Source organism: Nematolebias whitei, chromosome 10 (assembly GCF_014905685.2).
Source record: "Nematolebias whitei isolate Nwh7 chromosome 10, NemWhi1, whole genome shotgun sequence".
NCBI lineage: Eukaryota > Metazoa > Chordata > Actinopteri > Cyprinodontiformes > Rivulidae > Nematolebias > Nematolebias whitei.
The window spans coordinates 19,887,240-19,911,204 of record NC_056507.1 but is presented as its reverse complement, the minus strand read 5'-3'; the positions used below and the strand labels follow the sequence as shown (position 1 = coordinate 19,911,204).

The 23,965-nt window shown below is 43.0% G+C and overlaps 1 protein-coding gene across 1 annotated transcript; it reads right to left on the bottom strand.

Moving 5' to 3' along the window:
* Positions 1-18,800, bottom strand: tshz3a (teashirt zinc finger homeobox 3a). Its single transcript, XM_037683437.1, has 2 exons — positions 18,423-18,800; positions 1-4,147 (listed from the first exon to the last, which is right to left on the bottom strand). The coding sequence occupies exons 1-2, from the start codon at positions 18,460-18,462 to the stop codon at positions 861-863; spliced, it is 3,327 nt and encodes a 1,108-aa protein (XP_037539365.1). The 5' UTR covers positions 18,463-18,800; the 3' UTR covers positions 1-860.
* Between the last annotated feature and the right edge of the window lie 5,165 nt (positions 18,801-23,965).

Genomic DNA, 23,965 nt, shown 5'->3' with positions numbered 1-23,965 from the left:
AATTAATTCAATTTAATGATAGAAGCACAAGGCATCAACATATCTGTAGTGTTTTTTTTTATATCAAATAACATTTATAAAACTATTGTGCAAAACAGTGTCCTTTTTAACCTTCTTCAAAGGCTCTGCACCAGTGGATAGTCATAGTCCTCTTAAATTAGGAAATATAACAGTATGCATAATTTAAACAGCAAATTGTAAGCTTACACAATATATATATATTTATATATATATACATTTTTACACAGACCTGGATTTTAAGTGCCCCTTATTCAATGATCATGAATAAGGCAGATTTTACAATCAGCAAGAAATATGATAAACAATAACAAATAATAATAATAATAATAATAATAATAATAATGAACTTCTGCTGTTTGGCAGATTCTTTTAAGGAGCTCTCCCAGGAATTTGGCTGCTTGAAGGTGTTGAAAGATGACTTGTTTCAAAGGGCGTTTTCTAATCTCAACAAGACAGGACTGTACAGATGCAACAGTAAAACATGCAGTCTACTAGCAAATAAAATCCAAACTCTCAAAATGTAAAATAAATACAATGAAGTCAATAGATTTCAAGTTAATGTTGACCCTCTAGTCAAAAGATTCACTTTTGTTGTCAAACATTTTGAAATTGAACACAGAGGAAGCTGAATATTTTTGAGCTACAGTCTATTTCCATGTGAAATAATTGTCTTTTGAAATACAGAAAATCAGAAATGTTTATAGGCCGAACAGATGTAAACACCTTGTGCTGACATTTTGTAACAGTAGTTCATGGTATATTACCCCATATTTTGAAGATTATGTTGTGATCAAAAGTCATTATACATGTTTTCCAGTATGCCTACTGCTAAGAGAAATTTATTGTTTGTCTAATTCACACACATATAGCAGATGGTCCTCTGGAGACTTCCCATGGCTCTTGCTGAGGTGAAGCTTGATGGCGTGCTTAGTGGCAAACTTTCGAACGCAAAGCTGGCAGCGGTACACTGCTCCATTACTGCTGCAATCATCTGGAGATTGTGGAGAAATGAAGGACTCCAGGGGCACTAGTTTCTCAGTGAGAGCATTAGTGTCCCTAACAGTCTGCTTGGGGGACATCTTGGCCAAGTCTCTTATTCTGAAGCCCAGGTGAGCTTCCAGGTGGCACACATAAGCTGATGGGGTCCGAATCTGTGAGGCACAGTCACTACAGAAGAAAATAGGCTGACCGGAGTCCAGATTCTTGAGGAACTTAGTTCTCCCTGTTCTCCGTAACTGGTACTTGACATTGGCCAACCAGTGGCTGATGGTGGTCATTGAGAGACCGGTGAAACGAGATATGTGCATTCTTTCCTGTGGATTCAGATCATTAATAACATACTTTCCCTCTGAAGTCTGTCTGAGGCTGGAAGCAAACTGGGCCTGCAAAAGGAGAAGGTGCTGTGGGTTCCAGTTGGAGTGGCGGCCTTTGCGTTTGTGTCCATGCAGGGATGAGTCATCCTCTTCGAGCGTAGATCCGACAACTTCCGGTTTTTCTGCAAGCCGAGGTCGTGAAAGAGGTTTTGTTGCAGGATGGGATTGTGTCAGATTTCGAAGCATGTCAGAGATATCAGACAATGCATTTTCATGCAGAGGACTGCTGGACGTGTAGGGAGACACCACTGTTAGCTTTGCAGGAGTAACAAGAGAGATGGGGGAAATTGAGGAGGCTGTGGATGAAGGTGTTAGTGGGGCTGAGCTCACAGAGCCTCCTTTATCGTTTTTGCTTTTCGTGAGGTCAATAGGCTGGTCATCGTTGAACTGGCAAAAACTATTATCAACTACACTTTCTGGCTTTTTGGTTTGTAATGGAGAGGCAGCCACAGCAGCTTTCTCAGTCATGCTCTGGCTGAGCCTAGAAAGCAGGCTAAGGGGATCTTGATTTGGCAAAGAGGGTTTGGCTGCTTTCCCCAAATGAATGTTCATTACTGACTGAAGAGCACTTAGTGGGTTGACAAAGGGCTGCTCAGGAGGAGTATGACCAGTGATAATGGCAGTGCTGCACCTCAGTGAGGCAAGAGGTTTTACTGCTGTGTCTCTCTTGGTTTCTGTTGCTGGGGATGCCCTTTCACTATGGCTTCCATTGTCACTATTAGCTGGAGTAACCTCCCTCCACTCCCCAGGAGAGTCAGTCTCTCGTCCCTTGTGTGATTCTCCAGTGTCACTACTACAAGGGGACAGCTGGTTTTCCCTCTTTGGGGACAGCTGCTTAACCTTTTGCTCTACTTTTGCTACTTTCTCTGTCACTTTTTTCACCAAATCTTCCATTGCTTGAAAATTATTAGTGGGAAAGGGGGAGGACTGATTTAATGGTGGGGAAATGAGTGGCTGGTTTTTAGCATAGGGGGACAAGGCTCCATCTCCTCCATTGAACAAGAACTTCATCTGTGAGTTCTTTTCCATGCTGCCTTGTTGGAGTTTGAGGGCATTTGGGAACTGGTAGGCTGCATGAATACTGGGGTAGCCCCCCCAGCTTGGATTCCCACTCTGTGCCTTGTTGATAGCTGATGTCACAGTGTTTTCCAGCGATTTGAGAATATCTAGCCCCCCTTTAGGACTCTCTTTCAGGTCCTCCTCTGTAAGATAATTATACTTTGAAATGTCATATTTTTCCTCCCTCTCAACGTCCTCCTCTTTACCAACCATTACTGTGACTTTTTTTTCATTTTCAACAGTCTCGAACTGGGTGCATTCCTCCTCAACCTCCTCCTTTTTGATTTCTTTTAGAGGAGGGGAGTTGGTAGGTGAAATTGATGTGGTCTGAAGAGGTGAAGGAGAAAAGTTGGAGGGTGCAAGTGGTACAGACTGGACTCTCTGATCAGTAGGTGTGGTGACCCTTCCTGGATTGGGTGAGGTGGCCTCAGGAAGTGTTTTGATTTTTTTACCCACAGTGCTGGTCACTCTCAAGAAGTGTCCCGTCACCATCATGTGGGTTCTTAACTCTTGGAGTGTATTATATGAGCTACCACACTCCATACACTTGAGGATTTGAAGTTTATTAGACTCAAACTGCCAAGTGTAGCTAGCACCATTTTGGTGGCTGTATCGGTTATTGGGGGTGGTGTAAGGACTGGAGGAAGCTTTCTGTGAGAGTTCATTCAGTTCTGCTTTTGCTTTGGGTGTTCCTTCTCTTGAGCGTGGTGCTGAAGTGAGGTCCAGACCCACAAGCGCCTTTTTCTTAGAGGACATGATTTTGGCTGCCACAGGGGCCATGGGCTCCTTCAGAGGCACCTTTTGGTAGTGTTTGGTCTTGATCATATGGACACTTAGATCCTGGAGGGATTCAAAGGAGTGGCCACAATACATGCATTTCAAAACTTTTTGGGCATCCTCCTTCCCCTCCATCTCCAGCAGGGACCGCTTACGTGGCTTAGACCAACGCTTAGAACCACTGCCCGTCTTGTCCTGGTTGTCATCACGATAGTGGCCAGTATCATTCATGTGAACTGTCAGTTCCACCAGGGTGTCATAAGCAGCACTACAGCCCTTACAACGGAACTTACTGGCTCCGGTGAAGATTGAGCCAAACAGTTTGGGGTTTTGCCTGTGGAGCTGGACTGTACTAAAGAGGCTGGGCTCAGATGGAGCAGGATGACGACTCTGAGGAGGATGCTGTTGCAGTGTCTTTGCCACTGCCGACTGATGCCAGTCATAGCTACCGCTGCTACAGCTACTACTGCTGCTAGTGCTGTTGCTGCGCGTTTGCTTCTCTGCTGAAGCAGAGGACTGTGCCTGTAGTGGTGTGGAATTTAGGTTCAGCGGTGACCACAAAGGGCTGGTCAGGAAACTGGAGTAGATAGCTTTCATTTGCTCTAAGGTGTCCGAGCATATGGGAGGTGTCTTGGCGTCAGCATTCTGAGAAGCTGCGGCCTCTGCTTTTCTGCAAGGGCTCTCAAAGTCTGAAAGGCGGTCACTGGACTCACTAACATGTGACTCACTGTCCATCTCTTGTCCAGAGAGCTCAGTGGTGTCAGCTGATTCTTGATCACATGCTTGCTCCTTGGCAGTCCCTACACTTTGCTCCACAAACTCCTCCTTCATGGGAAGGTCATCTTGAGGTACCGAGGGCCGTTCTCCCGCTTCTGCTTCCTCCACAGGGTGCTCCGTCAGCTCCTCAGGAGAATAGGCTGCAAGGAGAATGGAGACACAGAGAGAAAGAAAGAGATGAGTTAAATTGCAAGGAGAGTACATGCTATGTTAGAATAACTGAAGAAAAAGTTTCCCTGCAATGTGTGCCCGAGGACTCCCAGGGATAAATGAGCCATCTGTGTGGGAGCCTTTAAAGCTGAGCTGAGAAATTACAGTCATCCCATTTCACCTCATCAACCGTTGAGGTGTTATTTTCCTCTAGGCGAGTCTGTATTTATATACTACCCCAGCCACATGGAACTTATGCCTCCCTTCTTTTCACTCCTTCTATTGGAGGGAAACAAAAAAGAAATATCTTGGCAAAAACATAATGCACCATTTTATTTATCTCAGGGCACAACAGCTTGAAATGAAAACTAAATCTGAAATTAATGAAGCCCAATCTCACTGTGGCATTCTCCTCTGGGGTAATAAATGAGTTGGATCAACCTCCATCTGTCAGTTAATATGTCTGACGCCTCTTCATCTGCCTCTCCTCTGATTACACACAAATGCAGACTGACACACACACATGAACACAGGCAAAATCATTTCTTAAAAAAGTTCAAAAGAAAAAGATAAACATTTTGTTGATAAAATTCAGATGTTGATTAGACATTATGATTGTCAGCTTGGCTGCAGTAACTTCCTTTGTTATTAATATTTGGAGGGTTCCTGGGACTAGGCTCTCAATATATATATATATATATATATATATATATATATATATATATAAACTGTAAAACAAATCTAAAAAATTGATCATATGACAAAAGGAAGAGGTGTAAAGTGAAATTAATGATTGAAGACCTCATGTTAATGCTTAAGCGGCCTGTCACCTTACATGTTGATGCTCAGTGTTCTTCATGATGAGTGATCAGTGTATGTACATCTACTGTATGTACAGTATATGTATATGTGTATCCCCTGACCCAACATACAAACAAACACTGATTCCTGTGCCTCCTGTGGCCCCAAACCTACCCATCTAATGCCAACTCAGCCACAACTCATCCCCAAAACTCCACTCCCTCTCTTCCTGACAACCTCACTCACAAAACCTTTCAACTCTAGGAAAAACAAATAATCTCTGAAAGTAGTGGATGGCCTGTATATAAGTCTGAGGCCATTTGAAAAACATTGTAAACTATGACAAATGCCACAAAAGAATCTGTAGCTATAGACTTAGTTTGATCACTAAGTGTAGAGCTTCTGCACTGGGACACAAACAGCCACATGCATACACACACACACACACACACACACACACACACACGTACACACACAAATACATGCCGTGACTAAATCCTTCATCCCCCCTACTTCCCCCACACACATATCCAGTCTAAACAAAAATGTCATAGCTGAAATAACTCTCATTTCCAGTGCTAACAGCCAATCTCAAGGCAGCCATGCGGCTGGCGCTGGTCTGATTTGGACCCTGGGGGCACAGTCAGCAGGCAGCCCCACTGCGAGGCCAGCCTAATGGAGACCTGGCAGGTGCGACCCACTCTCCATCCTCCCGGAGATTTGGTTTGTCACTGGGTATCCATTACCTGCCACTCTCCGCTGATCTGCCCCGACAGCCCTGATCAAAAGATGTCGTCGGGCCCCAGTCCGCTTGGCAGTCAGTGGCATGTCGTTTGTAAAAAGGGCCAAGCAGGGTGTAAATAAAATGACATGATCACTTCCCTGGCCCCTCATGTTCTGGACACAATTATGATAATGTGGACGTGGGGAAAAGGGAAGGGAGGGGTGAAGAGGTAAATCGCTCTTGCTTGGGGAAACATACTAGATATACATCTCCTGCATGCAGTGCTCAAGTTACTCCTTACTCCCTTTTTACTCTAACTTCACCATTTTTTCTTGTCTTTGAAAGAGGAAATTAATCCAGGATTGGGATATCTGTGTGCTTTTATCTTTACTAGGAAGTCACAGATGTCAGTATACATCAGAACATCATGGCACATCGCTTGACCAAGTTGTCAAGTCACCTTTTTTCCTTCCTTAACAAGAAGACATTGTCAATATTCCTTAATTTTTCTACTTTAATAAACTATAGCCAGACCCAATGTCTGACCAGGCAATCACATATAAAGACTTCCTAGGTCTGTTTCTGTGCCTTAATCCAGTCGTAAACGTTGTAAAATGTTATACTAATAGAGTTGCGGCCCTCTGAGTTATTGTTCATTTGTTATGAAGTGCAGACAGAACAGAAAAGGGGGGAGAGAAGTCCAAAAGTACCAGCAATAAAAACCTTTAGAGTCAAACCGTGCTCCCAGGCAATTTAAAATGCAAAACAAAAACCATTATGTCTGAGCACTATCTGTTAATTTAATCCCCAATGACTGATAATCCATCACACAGGGCGACAACCACATCCAATTATTCTCCTTGCCTTGACTGACAACAGAGGTGATTTATCAAGCTAATAAAAGGTGATGGGAATATAGACGCTCCCATAGAATAAATTATGAATATTTTGAACACAACAATATTCTTGGATGCAGTCTTAACTAATATCTAAGCATATGGTGTGGGGTGAATGTATGGATCTTCTGTGTGTGTGAGTGCGTGTGAGGGAAAGAGAAAAAGAAAGCAAGAATGCGAGTGTGTTCTTGTAATGATAAACTGAGCTGATGCCATGTGGGGGAAAGACAAGTATCATTAGGTTCTGTGAATGATTCCTTTGGGGTGGGGCTGGGTAAGAATGGTAGGAGGTACACTTTCGCACAATCAACATCTCAGTCACAGCTCACATGCAGAAAACGGCAATAACGAACTCTCACAAAACAACAAAAGCCACTCAGAATGGGACTAAAATAAGCACCCGTTTCAGCTCAAAACGCACAACTTCAAACACACTCCACACAATCACAAACAAAGATAGTCATTAAGTTATATTCCACCCCACCGCCACCCACCTCCCTCAACCCTCACACACAAACAGACTCAAACATGCACGTAGATGCAAGTGATGAGGAAAGACAGTGACATCTTGGCATGCAGGAAGCATTCCTGTGGAGTATCATTTTCATAAACATAAGGGCCGCAGACGAGCAGGGAGAGATCATCTGATAGAAATACTGCAGTGCTGCTCTGACGATGGAGAACAAGAGAGGGCAGGGACAGGGGGTGATTAAGCAGGAAGGTGCTGTGGCAGCCTCTAAAGCAGAGGCTTTCATTCTGTCTCTCCTCGTCTCCGTTATACTGTTAGTTTTCCTCAAGTGCTTCTGAAAGTCTCCAAATTCTTTTGATGTTGTCTTTTAAATGTGTCTTGTGTGAATTAATAAAATCCAGCATGAACTCCCCAAGAAGAAACCTTTGTCCTGTTTTGACATTTATCGCTGAACAAATCCGTTTTGAGCAAATGGAGTCGTTTGTAAAAGCGACCTAAAATTTACGCAACGAGCCCCGACTAAATTTAGTCCCCGTTCTGAAAAATCTAACTTGTGAAGACCAAGAGGAATGTTCCACAGCTGGGGAAGCAGTTTGGATGCGTGATTACACCCAACAGAAGCAGGATAAACAGGATGTGTCATTAGAACCTTTACCTATGCTTGACCCTCATACTTGAATGATTGCTTGGTCAAAAACACAACCTTGCCAGAGGCACCATGATTTCAGAAGGAGGCCTGCTTTTGTGGGATCAACATTAATATAACATTTTATTTGTGCTCCCCCCCCCCCCCCCCACCACTTGCTCTTAAGATGATCCATTCCCCTCAGTAAAAAAAAATAAAAAAAATTTTTAATTAGGGATGTACGATATTGGATTTTTGGCTGATGTCCGATATGCCAACATGCTGATATGTTAAAACTTATTTTGCCGATAACCAATACCAAAACAGATTTTTTTTTTTCCCTAGACCTATTTACAGAGACTACATAGCTTTCTCTGCTGTGGAATTAAAATACTACATTATTCTACATGGTCTTTGTCAACTTGGCCTGCTACCAAATGCAGATGCCAAAAAGGGGTTGACTGTCAGGAGCAGCCTTCCCACCACCTTGGACCTCCACACTTCACGATGCAGGGGGAGGGCACTCCGCATCATGAAGGACTCCACTCATCCTGCACACAGTCTGTTCCAGCCCTTCCCCTCAAGCAAGTGGCTGTGGAGCATTCAGAGCAAGACCACCAGGCTCAGAAACAGTTTATTCGCTGCAGCTGTCAGATTGCTGAACTCGAGCTGCACTTAATTCAGCTTACTCTTACATTTTTCAAAACTTTATTATGTATTTGTACTCTTTTGTATTTATTTCTTTGTTAATTGTTAGGTTTCTTGATCTGGGACCTGAGTCCGAATTTCGTACCACAAACATGTGAGCTGGTATGACAATAAATGAATCTTTGAGTCCTTGAAAATGATGCAACACTATATAAATATATAATCTATATATAAAAAAAAAAAAACCAGCGCCTTTCATATCGGTGAGTTATTTTGATAGCAAGGCCAATATACGATATTTAACTTTATCACCAATACCATCTGATACCGATACCATAATATTGTGCACCCCCACTAAAAATACTTTTAATTAACTTGATAGACATGTTTGGAAAAAGTTTAATGAAAATAATTTTAAAAGTTATGTTACAATACCAATAATGCATTACATATTGGTTTTATTACCCATCACGACATGTACAATATTTTACTTGCACATTCTCTGCCTTAAACCAACACGTCCCCTCTGCAGGGGGGCTCGTACTGACAGGAAACAGCTCAAGAACATTGCAGGACAGGAAGTCACCTCGGTCTCAATCAAATAAAATCTGCTTTGTACTCTCTCTCAAGTTTCCCAGCTGTCAAAACCTCTTTAAATAGATTAGAATAATTTAGTCTAAAACAGCCCCATTCTGTCAAAGTAGCAGCAGATCAGTAACATACCTAAAATGCCTTTCTCTTGTACACATGTGTCAAAGTAACACACTCAATCAAACTTAGTTCTCTCCCTCTTTTTCCTTTGATCCTTTCAAGCTGGCTTAAAGTACCATGAGGAAAAAAAAAAAAACTAACAGGTGATCGGTGGCCATCTCGAAAGTGAATAACTTCTGACATAAGTCGCTTTTGCAGATTTTTCTTGTGAAAGTCACACTGCTCATTTTCCAGGTTTTCAACATCCTGCTCGTACAGGCGATCCCATGTCAGTTGATCATGGATGTCTTTGTTGGGTTTATTTGCGTGCATTCTCTACCCCCTGATGGCATTGTGAATACAATGTGTCCGCCAATTGTAGTGCAGGATGTGTGATATGGGAGATGGGAAAAACAGAGAGATCATTCTGGCCCCAGGCAAAGCTTAGGGCTGAACCTTGTCAGTGTGCATAGTGAGAAAAGAGAGACAGAGAGTGAACAAGCGGAGAGATTCAACCCTCAGCTGGTTGTTGTGTTATGGCTGCACCTCAAAGCTGCCAGCTGCACATACAGACCCCCACGACCTGAAAATTCATTCACTTTGTTTGACGTGAGAATAGCCCCGAACACACGAAGACCTCCTGCTGTTTCAGCACTGGATGACAAAACTTCGGGAGGTTACAGTTTGACGCAGCCATAATAAATGATAAACATAATGGAAACAAACCGAACTAAACTGCGCAACCTTCGTGTGCAGGTGCAGAATCAAGGCCAGTGAAAAGGGGAGTGAGGCAGCGGACAACGTTTCTGTAATATACCGTAATCACGTGAAGCCTACTCTATCTGTTGATGCAGAGTTAAACTTCCTATAAACAACTTCCTTATCTAGCTCCACTTAATTTGATTTTTTTTTTCCTGAGCAGTTCTCAAGTTATTCCTCAAATTCCTTGAACTGTTTAGGCCTCAAAAGATCAAAAGGTCACCGGGTGTGTGAATGGAGCTAAACATGAAGAGGAAGGCTGAAAGAGGGACACAGCTATCTAAATATGCTGCAGGTAAACCAGGGTGAATCAGTATGTAGTCACTGTTTACACTAACTTCCTGTCAAGGGCAACTAAAGTTACAGCTGAACCTGAAGCTAGAAATAAGCATGAGGTATAATTCTTTCCAGTGTTGACACAAAACATTAAAAAATGAATACACCTGAATATTCCTCGCTGTGCCCAATTCTTTAGCAAAAACCTCATCAGAAAAAAACAAAACTGTAAAAACAGTGTAATCAATACATAGGTTAGCCTGGTTAACGTTTTTTCCTCATTTCTCTCCCAAAGCTGTGTGTCGCGTTTACACCGGGTCCGTGTAAAACCTGTTTGATCTGCCCCTGCCGGTGCTCTGTGCCATGTGTAGGATGTTGTAGAAGTGTCTAAAATAAGGGTGTCAAACCTACTTACAAAAGGGGGCCAAAATGAAAACCTTTTTCAAACTAAGGGCCGGTTTCAGAATCTACATTAACTCAAGTTAGATAACCAAAATATTTTCTTCACTGTAGGTTCCTCAACAAGAGCTCGATTGGTCTCGTTTGACGTCGTCTGTTGCACTTTTCACATCATAATCAAAGATTATTGAAAAAAAAAAATACAGTGATGAAAGTATTTTACATTTAAAATATCATTTTTGGGCCAGATAAGATGTCAACGAGGGCCACATTTGGCCCCCGGGCCTTGAGTTTGACACATATGGTCTAAAAGATACAAAGTGTGTCACAACAGGACTTACAGGAGTCTGACTTGTATTAGTCTGAAACACATCCTGAGCATCAGAGAACCCACAGGTTCTAAGAAATTGATTGTGAGTGTCCCCATTTTCATTTTGGAAGAAAAAGAATCCCAGCATTAGGTTGACAATTTAATTCAATCCAGTTCAGTTTATTTATGTAGCACCAAGTCACAACAAAAATCACCTCAGGACAGTGAACAGAAACATTCATATACTTAAAAAGTAAGTTAATGTTTTTTTTTTTTTTGTTTTTTTTTTTTAATCTGAGGAGCAGACTGCATTGAGTTTAACTCCATCACAGAACTCTCATCTTGAGCAAGCATGAAGGTGACAGTGGAAAGGAAAAACTCCCTCATGAGGAAGAAACCTTTAGCACAGTCCTTCTCAAATAGTGGGGCGTGCCCCCCTGGGGGGGCCCGGAGTAATGCCAGGGGGAGGCGCACGCGACCCCGGGGAACATGTTTGTTTTTCCCCAATCTCATTTTGTCGTGTGCGTTCTGACAGCTGTTTGCTCGTACCTCTCAGGCTTACTAATAATAAAGTTATGAACAAATATTGCTGCCTTGTTGTTTTGGGAGCCATGCATGAACTGTGTGGCTCCCCTCTGTGGCTGAGACAATAAATAAATAACTCCAACACCTCCTCAGTCCTCCGCCTCTGTTTTTATGATGTTCTGGACATCACTCACAGAACGCATGCAACAAAGAGTAAATCAAAGCGAGAGGGTCAGCTGCCCCTTCTTTTCTCGTTCGCGTTGACAACATTTTTTAGTTTTATCGATGTGTGTGCTCATTGATCCTGACTTCCTCATTTTGATTTTTTTTTTTTTAAATCAGCGCAAATTGTTTTATTCATTATTGTTTTGTAGGTGGGCAGCACGGTGGCGCAACTGGTAGAGCTGCTGCCTCTCAGCGAGCAGGTCCTTGGTTCAAACCCCGGTCCAGGGGCCTTTCTGGGTGGAGTTTGCATGTTCTCTCCGTGCATGCGTGAGTTTTCTCCGGGTGCTCCGGTTTCCTCCCACAGACCAAGAAACATGCATGTTAGGCTGATTGGTAACTCTAAATTGTCCCTAGGTGTGAGTGAGAGAGTGAATGGTTGTTTGTCTCGTTTGTCTCTATGTGGCCCTGTGATGGACTTGTGACCCGTCCAGGGTGTACCCCGCCCCTCGCACAGTGAATGCTGGACATGGGCACCAGCGACCCCCGTGACCCAAAATGGAACAAACGGGTAAAGAAAATGGATGGATGGATGTTTTGTAGGTCAAAGTGTTTTATATAACACTCCTGAGTTAAAATGTTGCTGAGCAATTTGAATGTATTATTATTTATTGATTATATTTAATTTTATTTTTCAGTATAAAATGGTCAAAAATGTTTACAGTTTAAAAAAGGATTGCTTTTTTTTTCAGGCAAATTGATGTAATTTATGTCGTTTCTGTTACAGACTAAAAATAATGTTAATAAAGTTATTCTTCGTTGTCAGTTGATCTATATTCTTTTTTGTGTTTTCTTTAATGTTAATAAGAACACAATGTTATGCAGAGATTTACTTATAACAATTTTATAGACAAACGATACCATTTACATTTACGGCGGAGCGTTGAGGGGTGTGTGAAATATTTACTCCTTCCTGGGGGGGTGGGTAACAGAAAATAATTGAGAAGCACTGCTTGAGCAGAACCAAGCTCAGGACAAGCGGCCGTCTGCTTCGACCGGCTGGGTTTGAGAGGAACAGGAAGAAGGAACAGATACACAATGGCAGGTCGAGAATCATGTTAAGATAGAAACAATATCAAATGAAAACTGTTCAATTGTAACAATTCATTTGAAGAAATGTGGTCAATTTGTCCTCCAGTAGTCTAAGCCTATAGCAGCATAACAATCCAAGCCTAATTACAGTGTATAGGATTGAACAAAAAAAAAAGTCTTAATCCCAGTCTTAAAACTGGACAATGTGTCAGCCTCACAGACAGAAACTGGAAGCTGGTTCCACAAGAGAGGAACCTGATAACTGAAAGATCTGCCTCCCATTCTGCTTTTGGAAACTCTAGGAACCGCAAGTAAGCCTGAAGTCTGAAAGCGAAGTGCTCCGTTAGGAAAATATGGAACAATAAGATTTGTAATATAAGATGGAGCTAGGTTGTTGAGGGCTTTGTAGGTTAAAAGTAAGATTTTGAATTAAATTCTGGACTTGACAAAGAGAAGCTAAAACTGGAGACAATGATTGACACTTTAAAACATTGTTCCATTCAGCCTTCAGAATGTACAGCTTTGTTTCTTCTTTGGGAGCTTGAACTTAAGGGTCCAAATGAAAAAAATAATAATTTGTCAAAATTAACACGAGATTAAACGAGGAATAAACTTTTGGGGCTTTTGTTTGTTGTAGCTTAAACTGCAAAACTGCAACTAGTCCTGCATTCAAAGTTCAAACTCAGAGTAAGAGTTCACGCTGAAGAGGAATAAAGTTGAGTTGGGAAGTGGGACAACTGACTTTCATTCCCTCCCACAACACACAGCTGCTGCCATGATCGCCTAGCAACGAGGAGGTGATGGACGCAGCCTAAAGATGGATGGTCACCATAAATCACGGTGGTGTGTAGGAGGAGGACAATATAGGAGGCAGAGAGAAGGGAACAACTAGAGGACAAAAACAACAACATTTTTTCCTCAGTTTTCTGTAGGAGCAGCAGCACAGTTGACCTTGCCTTGACCCCGCACTGTACTTTCATTCTTAACCGAATGGGAAAGTGTTGGTTTGGGGACTTTTGGGGGCAAAATGCACCCCCGCCCTTTAAAAAATTATTACTTCACTCAGTTACATTGGATCTTAAAATAAGTTTTCATGATTCAACTAACTTTTTAAAGTTAATGATAACGGGAGTCTATACCTTTGATAAAGCAACCCTCCAGGCAAAGCAATCTGGGTAGTGTAGTTGCGGGATAAACATCCCTGGGCTATCTGATTATGGCTTACTGCTGCGGCACTGGTGTCTAGTAACACTCAGAGGGCGCTCAGCCATCCATCACACAGTGAGTGTCTGTCTAAGGCTTTCCACCCTGCTTCTTCTCGTCCTAGCTCTCCAGTTACAGCCATACACGGCCGGCCTAAATAATATTCTTCATGATAAATGGCACTATAAGCCTGGTATCCATCATTAATCTGATTTTTAAAGAAGCATCCATCTTGGAGAGAGCCTGTTAGGGCCACGAGAGAGCAGAGCAGCTCGGGTTCATTTAAAGGCCAGGCAGCTGGATGAGTGATACCTGTCAGCCCTGATCATCAGGGAGCACACACACACATTAAACACTGACGCCATATGGCCTCATGCACACACAAATACACACTTCTACAGTTTCTCTGCACATGTTTGTTGTGCATATATTATGAGTAAACACTTAGATACTCGTCGGACTTGTACACTTGCAAAGCAAATTTCTCAGATTGGTTCAAACATCTTGCAACATGTCACTAAGAGACACTCTGTCACTTGTCGAGACACACCTCGAAGCAACTCAATCCTTCCTGTCATCTCAAAAACAAAGTTGCCTCCAGAACATTCTTCTTCAAGCAAAAAAGTGTCAAGGAAACTCACCGTTTCCTGGAAAATCCCTGTCACACATACAAGTTTCTGTTATTCTCCTCCAACTTTGCACCTCGTTCTCCCTACCTCTAGTCCTCTTTGTTTCTCTCAGTCCACTTTCTGTCTTGTTTTTCACTTTCTTTCTCTTCCTCCCCCCCCCGCCCCCCTCCCTTCTCTGTGTGTCTGGTAAAGCCTGTTTGATAAATGACACACGTCACCGTGTCAGTAGCGAAGGGTGGGTCAGTGATAAATGACTCTGTTGAAAAGGAAATCGGCTCTCTGGCATGGACGGGCTATTCTCCTCCTGGATTGGGTTTCAGGACCCCTGAAGATCGGAGCAGCTCGGTTTCCACGAAAAGAGAACACATCCCACCAGGCTCTAATGCTCTCTACCTCTGGGAGGGATAGGTGGGTGGGTGGTGGAGTCGGAGAGATCCAGGCCGTCCCAGTGGTCGCCACAGTGCAGCTGCATCTATCACAACAGCGACGGGACTATTTTTACAAAGCTTCAGAGTTAGTGCCAAGACAGCAGTCTCGACTAAAATCTTCCCTGAAAGCTGAAAAGGAAAAGTGAATGGCTAACACTTTTCTATTTATGACACTACTACAGCACTTTCATGTCTCTCAGAAAGCCCAGCCCTATGGCCTTACATCTGCCAAGTGCGTGTTAAAAAGGAGAGGAGGCCGATTTCAACGCCCCCGCTCTTCTTCTCTTCATCGTCCACACCACTGGCACCTCCGCCTCCTCTTCCTCCCCCTTGTGCCCTCTTTCTTCCCTTACAGTCTCTCGTTCACTCACTCACAGGCAGGGTGGCGCTGTTATCATTACACCGGCAGGATTTATAGAGTCAAGGCCCATGGTAAAAACAAAAAAAAGGTTGTCTGTCAATACCTGTGGGAAACACTCAGTCAGCAGTCCTCCTCCTTCCACTGGTGCTCGCAGCCTCATTAGGTATGCACTTATCAGACACATAGATCACAGACGTGACTCAACCTCAATGGAATCCAGCTACAGGACTTTCATTAGAACAAGGCCTATAAGGCCAAAGCATTTGCCTCGCTCACACCTGCAAACCAGTGGAGGTGGATTGTTAAAGCATGCTGATGATACTGGTGTACGTCAGCCACCAGTTATGTCTCAAGCAGAGCTTCCCCGCTGCGTCCATAAGGACGCACTTTTCGCACGTAAACAACACGAAGCTAGACAGACGGAAAAACAAGCTTGCTTCTTTTCACTCGCTGCTTTGCGATCCAGTCCCAGCATGTGTACATGTGTCTGCAATGTGCGCCGCAAATGTTTGTATCTTTACCAGCATCAACACTCCATTTCTGTCCGGGTCTCGGGTTTCTGAGTCGGCGTATGCGCTGTAACTTATGTCGCATCAATGATGCGCTAAGACAAACAGATGGAGAGAGGAGAAACTTTACGCCAAGGAGGTTCAAAGACATACAGCCTGACCCCAGCACTTGTTCTACTGTTACCATTCCGCTTATGAGCAGCTTCACAAGCCAAACCAAACACACTCAAACCTAAGAAATCAGAGCGTGAGCCTGCTGATTTTGAATGCGTGTGTGTGTACACACAGGCTAATGCGTATAAACTGATTTAAGCAACGGCTGCCAGTCTAGAAGATGTTTTCCTGACCCTGCAGAAAGAAACTGTTGCTGTGAAGTCCAGCTCAGATCAGACTCTATTAAATTCATTATTACAAAAGTGAGTGAAGTAGGTCAAAAGAAGGATGGATTGAGGTGTTTGTGATCATCTTAGAAACTTTTTAGATATACAGTACAGTGCAGTCATTCAGTAAAAACTGTGCAACATTCCACTTAAATAGTCATGTTGTAAAGTCAGCGCCGACTTCCTGTTAATTTGATAGAATATTTCAACTCTCTGGAAGCGTTTCAATAGCTTCAGGCCCCAAACTTGTTGTAAAGCTAATCGCCAGCCACAAAGGGAGGAGATTTGTATTTCCACACTAGCCGGGAACCTCTCCCTCTCTCGTGTTTTCTCGGCTGTTTACGTGGCCAGCTGCCCTCGGTTGTTAAGAGCACTCAGACCTGACCCAGGTACGCGGGCCCATTTGTCACCTGCAGCAGAAAATTGAGTTACAGCGCAACCAAAGGCGAGCAGCTCTGCGTAATATCAAGTTGATTACATCAAAGTGGTGGCAAACCTCATTGGGCCGGGCACCCCGAGCTTGTCATCTCCAATCACAGGGCCTGTCAGGACTCCATCAGCCTTACGGCTAATTGGACCAACGCTAATGAAGCAGGCAAAACAAGTTTTCTACTGTGGAGGGAGAAACCCTCTCAGGCAGGAAAGAGGGGGGAAAAAGTGCACGTGCACAAGTGTGAGTGTGTGTTTGAGAGACAATGAGAGCAGAGTTGGATGTGTGTGTGTGTGTTGTTGGGGCGTGTGTAGATTTTTCATGCAAGTCTCAAGGTTGCAGTGGGCTGACTCTCCCCCTAAGTCCCTAATCAAGGCCCATCATCTGTCATCCTTTTCTTTGCTCTCTCTATCACCATGCTCGGTGCTGCAATCAATTCATCATCACCCTTTGTGTGCCACTGAACAGTTGACAACTTTATAACTTGCAGCTGCACGGGCTGACTGACAGGGGTGGAAGGGGAGCACGGAGGAAAAAAAAAATAAAAAATGAAGAAACGAATGGATGAATGAATGAACAAAGAAGCGCGGTTGCACGGAGAAAAAAAGTTGTTTTCTAAAAACACAAAACGATCCGCGTTACAGCCTTTTATGCCCCTTCGTCAACAGAGGAACGGCGGTGTGGCAGGGAGGAGACAGTGGAGGGGAGAGGAGGACGTTAAAAACAACATCCTTCTCACTGATCTGAAATCAGAAAGCTTTCAGTCATTCTTTATGTGCTCCCCGTGGCCACTCTGAGCCAGTGAGCATGTACATTAGGCTGGGGCATTTTGATGAAATAAAAGCCCAGGCCAGCTTATGGCTAAACAGAATGGGAGCACTCACTCAGCCTGTCTCTGATTGACCATTAAAGCCATTGATGAATGGGCCTGTCAGGGGAGAGACAATTAAATCAAACATGAAACAAAGCCGTTGTGACGGCCCAGTCTGACAGAGCAAACCCATTCCTCCCCTCCATTACAAAGCACACAGTTCCTTTTACAACCCCTAACCCACTCCTCCCGCCTCCTCTCACCCACTGTATGCTCGTTACTGTGTGCGTGTTCAAAGTGAACAAGTGTGCACATGGAAGTGTGTGTTTGTGTACGATTTCTCACTGTGAAACCACTTTGCCCACCCCTCCTTCTCCTCTTGTTTCACTTTGTGTGTGTGTGTGTGTGTGTGTGTGTGAGTCACTTGACCATCAGTGCTACCAAGTAAGTGTGTGTATGTGTGAAAGAGTAGGAAAAAAAAAAAGTACACAGGGCCTTTCAAAGTGGTTTAAACGTGACGTCACAGCACATGGTGGGAAGTGATTTTCTGATGCAAATCGGGACGGATCAGATCAAAGGCGCGTGACAGCCAATCAATCAACCGTCAAATCAAACGTGGCAACTGTCGATTATGGCTCCTTCCAGCCCACAGATCCCCATTGTCTGCACTCACATTGTTTATCTAATCCTGAAATGAAAAAAACAAAACAAAAAAAAAAGAATCCCCTCAGAATTACTTTTACTTTCCCTGCGACTACAGAAGTTGTGCGCTTGGATAAAAAAATAAATAAATAAATAAAAAAAGCGCACAAAAGCCCCTTTTATGGCGTCAGACGGTCAGAAAACTCCCACTGATTGTTTACTGATGACATTTAAACGGGAGATTTAACTTGGGAGCACAAAGAAATGAAAGTCTGCAGCTGCCGAGTCACCCAGGAGGAACCCAGAACAACAAAGTGTTGATTAAAGCGCAGTGGCCTCTCCGAGCGGCCAAAAGTGCCCAAGCGCATCAGGCAAAGCCATGAAGTGGGAACGGAACTGCGGAGTGGAAAAGTGAGCCCCACAAAACAGCAGTTATCAGCGTTTGACACGGAAAGCGCGTTTTTTTTTTTTTTTTTTCCGGTTTGGATTCACGTACCTGCTGCGCGCTTGGGCGCTTCTTGTTTCCTCCGTGGCATTTTTTTCAATGTTTCCGTTCAAAGCTTCCTTTTTTGTTTTGCTTTTCAATTCGTAGAGCTATACCTCCTCGTCGTATCCGGGAAGATCCACCTCTAATCAGGAAAAAAAAAACGAACATTTACGCCTTCGCGTAGTAGACTGCACAACATCGGAGAGTCCGACGGAAAGGGAAACTAGGAATCATCGTCGGGAAGACGCAGCCAGGAGGAGGAGGAGGAGGAGGAGGAGGAACCGTCGACAGGAGCAGGAATCAAACCACAAACATGGATTTTGTTGGGAGTTTTCTCGGTGCGATCGCGCAGAGAACGTGCGCGTCAGCGTCCAGCTCGGCTGCCTGGGCTGGCAACAGGCAAAGTTGAGGGATAAGAGAGATGATCACGTCACTCGCAGCGGGAGAGAACGGGCAAACCCACCCGCTCCGTTAACTCTTTCAGTCTCAGACACCTCCCACCACTGTCCCCCCCTGCCGACCACCTCAGCCCAACTGCACGCGCTCCGGCTCCGTTCAAACTGCTGAAGAAACCAAAGTGAACTCTTTACAGATATATTTATTAATATGCAAATCTGAAATGCGGGTACGCACTCAGTGTACACAAAACACTTATTTACACACAACAAAGTTAAGTCAGGTTCTCTGGACGGTTTGTTTTTGTTGAAACGTTTCGTCTTTCATCCTAAGGACTTCATCAGTCCGAGGAGGCACAACAAACTCAGTCCCATAAGCAGCACACTCATTGTGGGCCAAGTTTGATAGTGATAAGATGTTTTCTGGGGTCCGCCCTCTCCCGCTTCGACTCGTCTGAGGCGGCCATGGCCAAAGTTGTTAAAAACATCACAGTTATTGTTCAAAAATCCAAGAAAAAAGAAAAAAATTCATCCAGAGGACCTGACTTAACTTTGTTAGATTTCTTAACCTGGATTATAGAGTATGAACTTTAATACTTATCTGCAAACTTTAAACAAACGTGAATATAAACATACAGCACAGAACCCAAATAGTTTATATTTTATGACTGTTGACTGGTTTTTAGTCACATTTTCCACAAAAAAAATCAAACTCACAAGGTACAGTTGGCAGGCATTCACATTTTTTTATTTTATTATTATTATTATTATTGTTATTATTATTATTATTATTATTATTAATAATATTTTTTTAAAATTTTAGGCTGATTGGTAACTAAATTGTCCCTATAGGTTTGAGTGAGCGAGTGAATGGTTTGTCTCGTTTGTCTCTATGTGTCCCTGTGATGGACTGGAGACCTGTGTAGGGTGTCCCCCGCCTCTTGCACAGTGATAGCTGGACATATGGGCACCAGTGACCCCACGCAACACGAAAAAGGAGAAGCGGGTAAAGATGATGGATGGACAGATGGAAATTTTTTTATTTAATAAAACATTAAACATCAATATGAGAAAATAAACTGTGCAAATTTTGTTTCTTGATTCCCTCCCTTCTTTGTTTTTTAAAGGGTCTATATATATATATATATATATATATATATATCCATCCATCCATTTTCTTTACCCGCTTATTCCATTTTGGGTCACGGGGGTCGCTGGTGCCCATGTCCAGCAATCACTGTGCGAGGGGCGGGGTACACCCTGGACGGGCCGCAAGTCCATCACAGGGACACATAGAGACAAACGAGACAAACAAACATTCACTCTCTCACTCACACCTAGGGACAATTTAGAGTTACCAATCAGCCTAACATGCATGTTTTTGGACTGTGGGAGGAAACCGGAGTACCCGGAGAAAACCCACGCATGCACGGAGAGAACATGCAAACTCCACCCAGAAAGGCCCCTGGACCGGGGTTTGAACCAAGGACCAAACCCCCAACTCTTGCATTGAATGGCGACTGCTCTAACCGCTCAGCCACAGCCGTCCCATAATTAATTACATTATTACATTTCAAATAACATCACGTTTCAAAATCTTGCTATATGGCTGCTGTGGAGCAGTGGCAGCCCACATGGGACCAAAAAGTTTCAAGTATGATTCCCCGCATGCCCACATATCGTGGCGTCCAAAGACACCGAATCCACTGCTGCTCCCAAACAGCAGCCCGCTGCTCCCAAACAGCAGCCCGCTGCTCCACCTGGATGTATCTCATGTGCGATGCTTCGAATGCAGAACACAAATGTTGTCACTGTATGGAAACATTCATGACAATAGATAATTTACATTTACTTGTTTTTTCTATTGCTTACACTTCTTTCATCACTTTCCAAGAAATACATGTTATTAAACTGATAACTCATAAAAAGTTAGTGCTATTATCACAGATAATATATTTTAGAAAAATACACAATTTTATTTTTTTACTGTTTTATGCATTTCCTTAAAACAACAACAAAATAAATTGTAGGCAAAAACATTTCATGACAGTCCTCTCAAATCAAGACACAATCCAATATATTGAGTAATATAGTGTTTACAATTCTGGGGTGCATTTAACTAACTAACTAACTAACTAACTAACTAACTAACTACCTAACTAACTAACTAACTAACTAAACTAACTAGTAGATAGATTGTAATGTGTGACCATCTCTGTAGGAAAATGTTCATTTTCAGTTTGTTTTGTTGCTTGATCAGTTTCCCGCACCACCAACAAACATGCTGTGCTCTTATCATGCACACTCAGAGGCAAAGGCTGCGTTATTTCGTCTTTTGATACAAGAACAATGTCTGTGTTCAGATTATTAATACAGATTAATGTTATCAGCACAAATAATCTATGCAAAACATGAAATGTACTTTATTTGTATATTTTTCGCTGTATATTCTTAATGTGACATGTTAGAATGCAGGACATTACATTTTGTTTGTCTATGCATTGTTTGCAAACTATATTTTTGAAACTTTACTAGGATGGAGTAAAATTACAATACCATATTATCTGGACTATAAGGCACACTTGAAATGCTGTTCTTTTCTGAAACATCACCAGTGACCCTTATAATCCGGTGCGCATTATAGTCCAAAAAATACGGTAACATAAATGTAAGGCATATTGCCATAATGGGCAGACATGTATCATTAAGCTCAGCAGGATAGCTTTTGTTATGTAGCGTTTGCAGTGCACAGAATGCTCAGACAAACAGATAAAAATAAAATAAATAGAAACATGAGAGCAATTAGAGCTGTGGTGGTTATACGTCTCATCGTTCTTGTATAATCGCAGCGTTCGATGCAAAAATAAATCAGAAGCGTCAAAAAATCTTCTCTAAAGCACAAACACGTGTGACGCTTTTACGTTGCTGATTTAATGAGAGCAGTTAAATGTTAGCCCGCATCACACAAAACGCAGCGGTTTCCTCATATGTCCATTAGTTAGTGATCAAAGCCAACTAAAAGAAACAGATTTAAGTCGAGGTTCGTTGGTAATGAGCTTTTCCACCGCTTGTTTTAGCGTTTCCTCGAGTCAGCCTCCATTTTACCGAGAGCGTGACCTCCTGTGACTCTGATGAGATCCAGCCTCTGGAGCTTCTAAATGCAGAAACCCAAACCTGCAGGATGTGAATCAGTGCCGCACTCATACAGTGTTTAGGAACCATTGATCCTCATGCACTCGTCTGTTTTGTGTGTTTCACCCACACTCGCATCATCTTGCAGAGAAAAATTAAAGGCCTTTCTGAGTCGTTCCTCTCTCCCTGTCCCTCTGAGAGCCCAGAGGCTGGGTCTCTGTCACTTTAACAACATGAAATTACAACCCAAATGGGGTGTCAGAGGTTAGCAGTGTCTCTAAAAGAACTATGCGAATATATTTCCTCCTATGGACTTGCCCCCGCTCTGACCTCCCGCAGGAACAAGAAGTAACACAGTGATTGGCGTTTTTACAGCCAAATTAAACCATCTTGCAGCCTGCTGAAGGCAGCAGGAGAAAGCAGCCGTTCCAAAATTAGTGAGCCATCATGATGACAGAAAGTAGTGGGGACATGGTGTCATCCAGCCACAGTATCGATTAACCCATAAATAGTATATGGCCCTTACACTGCAGCTCTCCCAGGCTTACACTGTAAATGGAAGTTATCTCAGCTGCGCATCTGTCTTGCTTTGGCCGACGCGCTAAAAACCTGACATCTAAAGACCGTAACACGGCTGGGTGCTTAGCTCATTGTGAGAAAGAGGGAAAAACTCATCTGAGTAGTGTTACACAAATACATTCTGTAATACTTTTAGAGTTGTTGTTATAAGAGTTTTCTGTCTGACCTTCAAAATTTTTGGATGAATATTCAGATTTGGCTCTTTGATTTGTAATAATCAAATGTGATTCTCTTGAATGTTAGGTAGCTCTGCTTGATTACTCTTCTCCTTTTTGCTGTGGGCACCAGGATGATCATTAAAATGGGCTCATCTGTCAGGCCTGCATTGATTTGCACACAAGTTTGCCCGACCAATCTCAAAGTTGCAGTTAAAACGCACCAACTCCCTCTATTTTTCCACGAGAATCTTTTGGGGAAAAAAAAAAAAAAAGAAGAGGAGAACCTTTCAATTTCATAGCCTCCAGAACACTCAAGTATTCATTGCACTCTACTTTTTGCTTTCAACCTCTCTGCAGGAGGCTCATGACATCTATGTACGCTGCCTCTATTCACAATGTTATACAGCCTTTGGATGTGCTGCAAGTGATCCTTCAATACCATCAAGTTGCTCTTACTGGCCTGCACTCAGTTTTATGGGCCTGTCCAGAAAAGTAGCAAAGCCACAAACTGAGCTCTGTTCTCATCAGAAGATCCATCAGACATTTTGTCTAAACTTTAACAACCAATAAGGCAAAGAAAATAAGGCGCATCCTGCAAACAAATAACTGTTTATCTGTGTGTGTGCGCCTTGTTGGCTTATCTGTGTATTCATGTGGTTCACGTGTGACTGTGGGTGCATAATGCATGGCCATGTAGTGAAGAGTGATTGCTTTATTCCTGCCTTGTAGGTGCTACGGGGGCCAGGGACGTGTCTTTGGGCAGCTGTATGGATGGCTCGCGGAGGTCTCCATCATTCATAAAGCGCACTCCTACATGTAGAATTGATCTAGCAAAGAAACAGGGTGGCAATAGCAGTTCATCAGTCTTCCCAAACCACAAATCACTCTGAGGTGTCTCCCCCTGGGAAGGATGTGACACCATTGTCTGTGCAAAAGTCTCAGGAACTCTCACTAACACGGTGGCCTCAAAGTAAGGCCTTGAGTAAAGGCCTGAAATGTGACTAGTGCTAAATATAAAACAGATGAACTTCAAATGTTACAGTGAAGTAACAATGTACATCTATGACTCATTCCACTTTTTGTTGTGTACTGTTGAGCATTCACACCAAAGTGATGCTGTTTCTCTTTATTACGAATTTGCTATTTATTGTATGTTTTTTTTTTTTTTTGGCATCTAGCTCGTTTTATAAACTGTGTTGTTCATGGTTCAGGTATTAAAAACATTTAGGTTATTAAAGAGGCTTAGGTCATTTCTGCGATGGAGTTAAATTCAAAGCAGTCTGCTCCT